This window comes from Cololabis saira, chromosome 16 (genome assembly GCF_033807715.1).
Source record: "Cololabis saira isolate AMF1-May2022 chromosome 16, fColSai1.1, whole genome shotgun sequence".
NCBI lineage: Eukaryota > Metazoa > Chordata > Actinopteri > Beloniformes > Belonidae > Cololabis > Cololabis saira.
The window spans coordinates 18,850,616-18,863,234 of NC_084602.1; the positions used below are offsets into that span (position 1 = coordinate 18,850,616).

Genomic DNA, 12,619 nt, shown 5'->3' on the forward strand with positions numbered 1-12,619 from the left:
CGCACTACCAGCACCACTTCCTGCTCCCGGGCCACCACTGCAATGATTGCCTTTTGTGGGAAACACTGTGATCTGTTTCAAATTAACCAACACTGTTTAACGCCATTAGATTATTTTGTGTAGTCGTATCTTGTTTTCGTACCATCGTGTTATCTGTGACCACTACCTGACTTCTCTCAAGTCCTTTGATCGATTCAGGGTTGCCTCCCACTTCTGAGTAGGACTGGTTCTGTTCCATTCTCCATGTTTCTTTCCTCTGTAATGTTCCCATCCATCCTTTCCCCTTGCAATCCGCGAGCATTTCCCCTGTATTACTTGCTCTGTTCTTTCAGCACATTGTCGTATTGTATCTGCGCATCTCTGCTTGTCAGTCACTACATCACAAATAACACTTATGAATAGATTGGTCCTTGACTTGTGCATGTTCGCTCTGGATCCTTTTTTTTAAAATATCATTTCATTATCATTGAAAATGTAATTTCATACTTGATCCTAAATTGGATAATTGTCTGTATTTGGGCTCAAATCTATGAAATTAAGGTTTAGGTGTTTAATCAAAATGTATGATTTTCTTTATCTGCTTGTAGGGGTCATACTGAAGTACGACACCTAACCACAGCAGCACTTGATTTATTTAACCTGCCTATGAGGAGGTCTGTGTGGGACGGCTCGTAGCACTTGATAAAGCATAACCTTCTGAAAAATGTTTGTTCTGTCGTCCAGCATATACATTGACTGCTGACTGTGTAAAGGATCAATATTTCTTTCAATTATTAATGGCTTATTGTTTCATATGGTCCCACACGGACCCTCCTGTCATAAGTTCAAAATTATGAGTTTTCTTTTGTCAAATGTGAAAATTTCTTCCCCCAATAGGCACAGCTCCATTTCTGTTGGCATGTGTGTTGTTTAGCTCACCTATGCAATTTCCATTAGATGAATGTGTAGCTGCTATGGTGATTGGTTTGCTTGAAATGCCTTGGGTTGACAGCTGTATTATGTGCTTTTTGTGTTTTGGTGTAAGGGTTTTTAATTTCTTTGGCTATGTTTATTTAATTTTATTTTTTTTCAAGAATGTCGCTTTTGTGGTCCACCATCATGATCATGCATGGACTAATTTTCCCTTTTGCTCCTCTTCCCTCCTCTCCTCCTCTCCTCTTCTTTCCTCTCCTTTCCTCCTTCACCTTTTCCCTCCCTCCTTTGTATTTTCACCTTTCACTGTTCATCTGTGATAATGGTCAACCACACTGCACCTTTTCTCTCGTCTCCTTTTTCTTTCTCTCTTTCTACCCCTGTCCTTTGCTCTCTTGCTTATGGCAGCCACCCTTGCTTTCTCTCTTGCAGCGGCGGCAGCAGCCGCTCAGGGCCACCGCCTCATAGCGGCCCCCAATGGTCAGGTGTTGCCTCCCCAGGCACTCCGACCCCCAACTCCAGCTGGGGCCCCCATCATGAACCTCATCCGGCCTACTCAGATGGCTGCCATGCTGCCCAATGGCACCCCCACCCTGGTGCCTCCCACACCGGATGGCGGGCTAATCTACACCACCCCTTATGAGTACCCTTACGCCTTGGCACCCACCTCCCTGCTGGAGTACCCCATCGAGCACAGTGGGGTTCTAGGTAAGAGAGCCTGGGGAAGCATGGGAGCAGGTACAGCGGCCGGCTTTGGCCAACCTGGACAGGAGGGCAGCTTGTTTTACCACGGAGCTGGGGTGCTGGAGGCACCTTCCATGAGCCACAGTCAGGACTTGTTGAAAGGTAAATATGTCATGTCCACCTGAGGATCAAAACAGAACAAACTCACAGGGTGGATGTGCTGGTGAAGCTCGTGGTGATGGGGTGACCGTCAGTGTGGCTCATACGGACTCTGCAATGTATTGAATGACAAAAGGGGAAACGGTTACCTTGTGAGGGCTAGGCTGTCCAAGTCTCTTTATACTCTCGACTAAGGTTATTCCACTGTTTTAGTTACACTCTCACCAAACAAATGCGCTCTCAGGTTTACATTGCCTCCTTTCTGTAAGGTTTATAGGACGACGTGCCTCAGTGTGAACTTAGGCACACCGACAGAAACACATTCATACACGCAGCCTGCTCCATAACCCTTTCATGCACTGGCCTGGAGGCATATTCAGTCTGGCAGCAGATCCCCTTGGATTTCTGCAGCTTTTGAAATAATTTCTCGCTGCTGTTTTCTGCATTGAGGCCTCAATGCCAGTAGATCGTCTATCTCACTCCCAGTGGGGATGTTCATTAAATTCCTCCAGTCGGTCCTTTTTTCCTCTTCTTCCTTCCCTCGATTGTCTTAGTTTCACCCCTCTTGAACATGAGCCTTTGGTGCTTATACCTGACATTCCCCTCAGTTTCTGTGTCAGGTGAACAGTTCATTACGAGGGTCTAAATATCATACTCATTCACAGTGGTGCTTGAAGCTCAACACATCCCGCTACCAAAGAGACAGCTGTACGTTTATTGAGAGAGAGAGGAAAAAAAAATAGTGGTCTGATATGTGCGCCATATGTTGTGCTGGGGGTGTAGTTAACAAAAATACATGTCTTTCCCATATTGATACAGAAGAGGCTTTGTCAGTTGGTCTGCAGCTTTATGTTTGACACAGTGCTCCTCTAATGTTGTCGATGGCATCGTGTGGCAGCAGACACGAGTAAGATTTTAGCTGACCTGTGTACCTCAGGTGCCTCTGGGAGACATGTGTAGAGCAGACAGGGGCAGCCGACTGGCTTTTCTCTCTTTTTAACTTGCAGGGTTACACCAGCTTAGTGCATTTTATTTACTCACGCTATTGATTGGTGCCTTCAGCAACACAGGGCCCCGTGGAACACACTCACTCTCACGCTCACACACACTCGCAGATTTGGCTCGACTGCATGCGCCACCGTAATCTTGGCTTCTCTACGTTTCTAAGGAAACGTCAGGCCATCTGCTACTTCAAAGTAGTGCGCTTAGTTGTTTACACATCAGCCAGAAACTTGCTATTGACAATGTAGGAAAAATGTCCTTCACCTGGCACCGCTTCCCCTGGGAGTGCTTAATTTATTTTTCCTTAATTCCTACACATAGTACAGCCTCGTAACACTTGAATATGCTGTGACACGTAGCCTGTTTGTTTGCGTGACGTATATGAAGTTGTCGTCGAGCCACGGCAGTAGCGAGAAATTAGTTGTGACAAATATAGGAGGAAAATGACAGCCTCTGCCGTCAGTGAGCAGATTGACCTGGAGAGAAATGGTGAGAGCAGGGAAAGAGAAAATGAAGAAAGGTGGGAGAGGCAGGTGGTGTCTGGCACTATTCAATTACCATTAGAGCTGTATTGGATTTCCCCACCTTTCAAAATAAAAAGACAAATTTCTCTGAGTTCCCCTCTGGATCCCACAGGAAGAATCCCATTATTTTGAGAGACAGCCCGGGAGCCCATGGCCTTTACCCGTCTCCTTTTCAATGAGTCCACCCAAAAAAAAAAAACTGAGCACTGTGGAATTTTAGTACTTAAGTTATGCATTTTTAAAGACTAAGCAAATCTCCAAAAAGATGTATTATTTTTTTTGTACTTCATTTTTCTACATGTAAAATATATATAAATAAATGTGTGTTGTGTGTCTGTACTATAACCTGTATTATGTTCTGTGTAGTATTGTATAATCCAATAATTATAAATCATAATGGTTACAATGTGAATGTTATTACTGTAAACGATGACTGTTTCTCCCCTCATCAAAATGAACGGTTTCTAACCTTGTGGACCTGTTGCAATCTAGGTGCAATGGCTACTAAAGTGAGACGGCATGACACGCGGGTCCATCCTTACCAAAGGATTGTGACCGCTGACAGAGGTCAGTTTAGTCTCTTAGCTACATTTTGCTTTTGATTGATGTATTTCAATGATTATTATGCCTCAATGCCTTAGTTGAGATTTGTACATTGTCGATATAGTTTTTTTTCTTTTTCGTTTTCCTCTCCCCGTACCACCTTTCCTACCCCATTCATACACACACTAGCTAAATGGTTGACTGTGGTATGCACATTTTGTTTACATTTAGTACTTAACATATACAGCATCTGCAGACTTGTATATGTCAAAGCTCAGGCAAAAGTGATCTTAAGAGGTTTTGGTTCATGCCGCTGTGAAACCAGGACAGATAAATACTTTGCAGGCAGTGTTTGAGGTGTTTAGTGACATTCCTCTGATGTGAGATTAGAGCTTCAGATGGAGAAGGCTTGTTCGCATACATGATTTATCTCCTTGCCTCATCAGGAGCAAATAGTAGCCACGCTGCGACCAGGCAGCATTTCACCATAGAATTCAAATTTATTTGGGATTTTTATTTTTCTATCAAAGTTAGACGCGCACAGACATTAGCTGAGGTAGCTTGCGTTCTCTCCAATGTGTTGCAAACATATGGAAATAAAGCTAAAAACATTTTTTTTTTATATTTCAGTTGTACATGAGGTACTGTCATTTTATATTTGAGCATTTTATATCTAATGTATTTATGGTTTTGTGTATATTTATATTATATAAAAATTTACTGCTAAATAAAGAGAAAGAATCGGAAAGCTTCGATTCATCTATTCATTGCACATTTAACACTAGTCACAGTTATCGCTCACATAACTTTAGTTATTTTTACGAGGTGTCCTCACCACTAATCACACTGTTTGTTACTTGGAAGACACTAAAACACTAGACTTAATTTCCTGTTCGACCTCTCTCTGCTTCTTTTTTTTTTGTTTGTGGTAATTGGGGCAATGTGCGCTTAAATGAAACCACTAAGGGCGGGGCTTAGCAGTTTCTGATCATGACATCACAATGCCATGATTGCAAATAAGATTTACCCGGTTTCATCTCATAGGGGCAGTGGGCGACATGAGACATTGTAGTCATTTTATTGTTTAAAAAAAATGATGTCATTCCGGTCTCTTCTTGCTGACACTAATATCCTTTCTATCTTTTTTTTCTGTTTGTTTTTGTTTTTGTTTCTAACCACCTAGCCGCCACCGGCAACTAACACATGACCTTCTGACCTCTGAACTCTTCACCCAATGACGAGCCGCCCCAAGCCTGCCTGCTGATCAGTTAACTGGTAATTGCCTTTTGCTAGCCTCTCGGACGCAAGTGAGAGAGAGAGAGAGCGAGAGAGAGCGAGAGAGAGAGAGGCGCCTGCCCGTACAGTTACCCTAACACGTTCTGACAAAAAAATAGAAACCAACGCAGAATCTTCACTGAAAAACACAACAAAAACCCAACAAAAGTTGTGTATTCATATTTTTTTCTCCCTCTGTTCATTGAGTTCAATTCCCATCCTTTCTTTCTTTTTCTTCATGAATCACGTACTGGGTGGATGTGTTTGTGGTATTATTCATGAATCTGCACTGAATTATAAAGCAATAACGACCCCACCCTGCCTACCAACCCCTCCTATAATTACTCTGATTTGGTGACCTCACTTGTTTTAGTCAAAAGTTGAACATCGACAGTGTGTGACGTAAACCGTTTGGTTTGTAAGAACATAGTCACCCTTAAACGACCCTCAACCCCGCCCCCTCGAAACCTATTAATGAGAGCGCCTACCTGCTCCCACAACCTTTAAACACCCACCCTACCGCAAGAGAAAAAGAAATGGAAGGAAAGAGAACATGCACTCACATTAACGTGTTTAATTTCTGTCATTTTTCACATGTATTTCAGTTGTTGAGCTCTATGTTGTAATTATGAGCTGACACATTCTGGGTGTGCCCTTCTAAACGGCTTCCTGTCTGTTTTTAAAAAAGCATGGCTGAAATGATTGCAGATGGAGCTTTTTATGATTTATGTGTTGTTTTTTTTTCTCCTGTCTTGTTTTAATGCTTTTTCTTTTTGAGTCATTTTCTTCACTTAAATTAGGTTCTTCTGTTCATATTTGACTAATTAGCTTTGCTTAAGTAGACTAGCTAAAACGAAGCAGATGCTTATCTCTTAAACTCGGAACACGATCTAACATTTGAGACGAGGTGCAGAAGCGTAGCCGTTACGAAAGGCGAGATGGGGAGGTCACTATTGGGGTGGTCGGGTTTGCGTGTGCGCGTGTGTGTGTTTTAATTAATACTACATTGAAAGTAGGGTGTGCTGAGGCTTTGGGGACATTTGGGCAGGGCTTACTAGCTACTGACCGCCGCTACGCCCCCATCCACACTACATCCACTATACAGTGCCTGATGTATTAAGAATAATATCTCAATGAGTTAGCCGAGCTGTGATCACATAGACGGAAAAAAACCAACAAAAAAAGACAAAGTTAAAAAGAGAAAAAAAAAGTATTGTGTGCATATTTAGCCAAAGGGTTTTCCAGTGAATTATATATCTGCAATTATGCATCTGTCTCACAGAGGGCTCTCTTTGGGATTTTTGGAGCTTGGAAGGGTGTGAACTTTTGTTGCCTGACTTCAGCTGGAACAGCCAGCCAGTCAATTGGATGATTTTTGATGCATTACTGGTCAGTTTTTATTTTTTTTATTTTTATTTTTTCCCTCCCTGGGATGAATACAGGCATTTAACACTAAATTAACATGCAATTCAATTGCAGAACATTATTAACAGGAAGGACACTTTGAAGTTTTGTGCATAAATAATTCTATCATTATACCTCTCCTCTATATTGAGCTCTCTGATCAATGTCATTGACAAGCAAATGTTTATTATTTTTTCATTTTTTTCCATTTTATTGTTGTTTTTAATTTTTGAACTTTGGTCCTTTTTTATGCATAATTTTGTATAACATGGGGCACTAGGTCAATGCCTAAGCCTTCCTGCATATTAGACACTGTTTGTTTTGATTTTAATTATTTTACTAATGAAATTTACACATGCCAAACCATCCAAAAGTGCATCCACAATGTGTCACACCTCCCTCTGATCGTAGTCTAGGTTCTGAGCCCACAGTCCTTTGTTCAACTCTCTCAAGAAAAATAGGATGTGAAAGCCATGCCTGCCTGTTCAAATTGCTTTATACATACGTCAATATATATACGTATATATACATATATACATATATATGTGTGCATATATATATATATATATATATATATATATATATATATATATATATATATATATATATATATAAAAATGTAGATACCTGTCATTGCATATACAAATAAATACAGAAGAGAACAAAAAAGATAATTTTACAGGGTGCTGGAGATGAAAACAATTGAAAAATCTATTTTTGGCAATTTTAGCTTTTGATACTTTACTTGCAGTTATAAAATAAAAAAAATAATAATAAAAAAAAAGTTTCAAACAGTATAGAAGGAGAATAGTAAAACTGAGTGGGTGAGGAAAAAGTGCTGTTACCTTGAATATGATCTGGAAGGAAGACGAAGACCAAAACCGTCGTGACCCCTGGAAAGCTGACGAGATCAGAGCGAGACAGACGCCTGAAAGGATCAAATCAAAGTGCCTTATCAACAGTGGTTTCTGTTTCCTAGTATTCCAGTAGTGTTCAGTAATATCCAGCACCCACCAAGATGGCGCAGAGAGGAATGGCTAGTGTTACATGCTCTGAATAGTCGAGCAGGGTAGCTCCCACCGTATCGTGGTGTTACCGCAGTTATTCTATGCAAAAAGAATAGCAGTCGTTTTGACCAGCTAAAATATGTGCCATGGTTTTGTCTTCCTGAAAAGATTTGGTTTTTATTTTATTTTACTTTACTGACGGCCCTTTACTCTGCTGTATAAGGCAGGTTTTTGTGTTTTTATTTAGATTTTATCATATGAAATATTGTCTTGATTTCTTTCTCCTTTTTTTGGTGACTGTGACTAACTTCCTTGAACAAATTGAACTGCCAATAGCAACCAAGTAGTCTGCCAGACCTTGTTTTGATCCTGAGCTGAGAAAAATACATAACATTCAAGGAAATGAAATAGGAAAGCGGGGTATCCCCTCCGGTGGCGATGCGCCCGTTTGTTTCAACAGTTGAAAACTAAAACCATCCAGTCCATGTTTCTGCGTGTCAATTTGAGAGCAAACCATCAATACAGCAATGAGATTTCTAATGGACAAATGGAGCGTTGGGTAATGAAACAAGCATCTGTTTCACAGCCAAATAGTTTTCAGTTATTGAAACAACTAACACTTCATTGCTTGAAGGTCAAATGATATTAGATTGAGGAATTCTTAGATCCAATATAACCCTTGGCTCTATTCATAGCTCTTTCATCATGCTGTTACACCGAAAGGTCAATGAAATGTTCTTTTTCAGTGTTATTATTTTAAATTGAAATGCAATATTAAAGTGGAGCAAGATGGCAATTCAGCATTTGACAGTATTAAGAAAATTCCCTCTGCAATGTTCCAACTTGCTATGTCATTGTAAAAGGCTGGATAAGTCCATCAGGTGAAAGGTTGACTATACCTACCGTATTCTCTCTGGCCTGCCTACTACATGTATGATAATGTAATTAATAGCCATTGTTACAGGTTTATAATGTATTTTTCTAATCTCATTTTATATGTATATTAATCATGTTTCTGAGTGTTTTTTTTTCTTTTTTTTTTTTTTAAATGAAACCAACTGCAACCCCCCACCGCCCCTCTAAACAGCCCTCTCTTCCTCCCCCTCCCACCTCTTCTACATCTCAAACTGTCTCTTGTGGGGAGTGTTGCCTTTTTCCCTGTTATATTTTGTTTTCTTGCCAATTCCCAGCTTGTTTAACTCATTAGCTACTTTATTAGTTTTTCTTGTCATAAGTATTTTTACATGCTTGCATTTAGTTTTCATGGTGTATGCTGTTATTTTTCTTATTAACCTCTTGGCATTTATTTTAATAAAACATTCTTAGTACGAATTTTACTAACTTGCTGATATTTTGTCTTGTGTTTTTAACCAGTTTCATGAATGTATTACCTTGGTCTGGTTCACGGACTAACACGATTAAAACCCAGTGTTTTTTGCCACGACTTCCACTGACTGACGAGCACATGACACCAACACGCGCACAAATCCACTGTGCTTACACACACACACAACCTAACTGGAACCTGCACGAGTTGATAAAACGTCCCTCACTTCCGCTCAGGCACTCTCTGCTGACACTCATCCTCGCTGCGCTGCTGTGTTTGGGCGTCTCCCTTCGAGACAACTCCTCTGAGTTATCGCGTCCTCCCGTCACTGACCCCCCGCGAGACGGCGTGGCGTTTGAGGCGTATAAACCGCACGTTGCTTCAGGTCACTTGATATCTTCCGAGCCAGCTGTTCTCTCTTGAACGAGGCTGATTAAAAGGGAGATTTGATTGTGCACGGGTTATTCTCTAAGTCAAAAACCCCTAATCCCTAAAGATAAAACGCCATTACCCATAAACAGCCTTTTCTTTACTTATTTATTTTTTTTACTAACCATTAGTTTGTGCAGCACTAATCACAATCTGTGCAAAAAATACTGCACATCAGTCATCTCAAAAGGATTAATTTTACTGTGAATATGTAGAGCAGAACATCTCATCAGTACACATAAATGCAGGGAGTTATTTACAACTGGCACTCAAGGCAGATTTATAGATGACAGTTGTTTGAACATCTAAAGCGGTGCCTTTTTTCCCTTCATTGTATCCCTGGCTTATTATGCCTGAATAGCTGTACAACAGTTATCCGCAGCTTTTATCTGCTCAGCGAACCCCTCTCCCGATTCACTTTATTGACGTAACCGCTAATACTGGGCCATTTGGGAACGTCTATAATGCTTAGACACACACCAGTGCACCATGCCAATACGAAGTGCCTTGGGATCAAAACAATCTTACTGTTTCGTTCTGTGTAAAAGCTGATATGGCCACTGCTTATTGTTATTTCGGGGAGTCTTTTTCTTTTTCTGCCTGAACTGCTGCCAATCAGTGTTACCCGTCTCTGGGTTCGTCCAGCTTTCCTCCTTCCATTAATTCAAGGTGTTGACGCACAAGCAGAAGATTAACTTAATTAATCCTGATTATTACTTTAACCCTCTGAGCAACGAGTCCAGATTTGTGTTTTTTTTCCCTCCTTTTTTAAAAAAAAATGCACAAAAAAACAAGTGTTGCAATATTTAAATGTCTCAACATGCACAGAACAAAGATTAAAAGTGTCTAACATCTAATTTAACACCTCTATTCTCTCTAAAATTATCATTGCCTTTGATCTGAAGGCTGACTATTTTTAGTTTTTGTTGTTTTAACCTCAAAACAACTGCTTTTACGCAGCAAACGGGCACAGGCTGGATTGCAGGCACTCAAATTGCCCCCCCTTTTTTTTATATATATTTAGTGTGAGGCCTTTTTATTCATCTGGGATCGGCCTCTAATGTTTTTCATTGGCTGCTCTGCGGGATAATGTAGCTTGGCCAGCCATCCGGATTCTTTTTCATCTTTAATAAAGAGATTCAATCTGGCTCGTCTGGATTCAACTTGATTTCGAGGGGGTGGTACCAACAGCTTGCAGATTAAAAAAAAAAAAAAAAACCACCTCTTCATGCCATTAGATCGGTGTACAAACTATCAATGACACAAAAAGCATGTGACATCAGCGGGGTGACATCCAAAGTAGTGCATTAGGGTAGGCCTGTTTTGCAGTGAAAACCTTAATAAGACTTGTGATTGGTTCGGTATGTTCTGTATCAGACCAAATGAAATGGCTGTGAGCAAGTATTGTTGCAAAGTGAATGCTTATGGCTGGCCGGGTTAACCGTCGTGAGCAGCTTTATCTGAAATCCATCCATTACTGGCCGATACAGTCACGCTGCCATGTAAAGGTGTGAGATCGTCAGTGGCACCAAGTTATTTCCTGAAGCACAAACCACTGCCTAAAATGTTGCAGCTGTAAGTAGAACATTTGTTTTTCTGTGAGATTGGGAGATTCAGTTTATAAATATAAATATATATATATATATAAATATATTTTTACTTTTATCACTCAAGTGCCAATTTTCCATCTCCCTTTTATCTCACCAAAAGCTAATTATGGAGCACAACACTTTTTTTTAAATTATAATTATTGTTTTTTAAGTGCATATTTTTTTTTAATTTGGAACGTTTTGACCAAGAAATTGGTCAATGTTGTTTCCCGTCATAAAACTCTTGACGGGTCCTGTTTTTGATTGGATCCACTGAGAACTTAACGTTTCTCTCTGACTGGACCACAGTTTTTATACCGCTGCCGTCTCCGGCAGCGCTCTCGTGCCTTTCCTAATCTGTCGCAGGGCATTCAGCATATTTATCTACTAACTGCCTTTTCACCTATTAATCTTTGACCTTTTTTTTTTTCTTTCCTTCTCCTGTTTAACAAACATTCCTCCAATGAGTTAAACGGCGGGTTAATCAGTCAGTATTTGTCTCAGATGTAGTACTCAGGTGGTTGGTAAATGGTAAAAGCTACCAAAATAAGGAATGAGAAAATGTTAACCCCACTGGATTTTTGTTTTTTCTTTGACAGTGATGAATATGCAGTTAAAAATACAATAAAATTTTCCTAAAACTATATCAATATGACTATATACTGTAAGTTCATCATTCATATAGTGGTGCACTAATATCTGTGAGATTTCTTCTTTTTTTGTGGAGTTGTAAGTTTTCATGTGAAGTAGTCTTTATTTCGTTTTGTGTTGCCATGTTTTTATGGAGGATTAGACTTTTGATTAGGGTGTCAAACATGTAATGCCAGTTTTTGTTGCTCACGCCAAAAACAAGAACAAATGTTAAGTGTGCAATAAAGAACCATATTTACAAGCTTCCCACTGCGTGCTCTACCTGGACTGGTCCTTTGCGTCTCTCTCGGTGGCGTCGCGTCTTCGGAGTTTGCCTGGGGCATATTAAAGGTAGGTGCAGGAAAAAATAAAGAAATGTGCCAGTTGAACGGTGGAGGAAGAAAAAGACATCTAATCCTTGAAATCAAACCCGATCTGTTGGATTTGCATGACATGCTGGTAGAATGTGAACGGCTGACCTTCAAAGGCAGAATTAAGTACTTTTATATTTTTAGCATATGTCTTGAACAACGGATGTGTAAAAGTTGAAAATAGATCTGGTTTGGTTTAATGTTTTTGCAAACATGCCACCATGACGTGGTTGGTGTCGGGTTAAAAATGTAACACGTCTATTACAAACGGAGCGTGGACTCTTCCGGGGCCGGATCTATTTAGATAAAGGCTGACAGGTCACGCCGATGTGTCATATTATCTTTTCTGCTCACGCTGAACTCATCACAGGGGTCAACCGCTCCCAGAATGCCGTACTTTGAGTGAATGAGCCCTGCGCTCTTTCTACGTGTGCACCGACGAGTTTGTAAATGCTCCCGTTTCAATCATTTAATATCACAGGTGCGACAGTGGAAAAAGTGTATTTTTAAACAACGGGCACCGATCCTCATAAATGGCTGCTTAAAGTTGGATGTCACGCGTCCTCTAACCCCAGGAACTGAGCAGACTCTGCTTGAGGAGGGGGCAGCACGAGGCGGCGTGTTCAGCAGTTACGCTCATGTGTTAAGCTCAATTTCACCAACGTAATTGAGACTTCTCGATTCTGAGCATCACCTCGTTGAATTTTAAATCAGTTTCTCTGTTTATATACAACGGTTTTGCATAATGCTCTTTTCTTCAAAC

The 12,619-nt window shown here is 40.4% G+C and overlaps 1 protein-coding gene across 6 annotated transcripts in view; it reads left to right on the forward strand.

The window, feature by feature from the left end:
* qkia (QKI, KH domain containing, RNA binding a) overlaps positions 1-11,752 on the forward strand; it is a 79,141-nt gene extending 67,389 nt beyond the window's left edge. The window contains exons 6-8 of one of the 6 annotated variants that reach the window (XM_061743468.1): positions 1,321-1,758; positions 3,774-3,848; positions 5,008-11,752. In XM_061743468.1, the coding sequence (XP_061599452.1) occupies positions 1,321-1,758; positions 3,774-3,848; positions 5,008-5,024 (530 nt within the window). In that variant the 3' untranslated portion in view covers positions 5,025-11,752. Of the gene's footprint in view, positions 1-1,320; positions 1,759-3,773; positions 4,988-5,007 lie in introns of those variants that run through there. The other 5 variants (XM_061743472.1, XM_061743473.1, XM_061743469.1 and 2 more) reach the window with 5 other exon arrangements.
* The last annotated feature ends 867 nt before the right edge of the window (positions 11,753-12,619 follow it).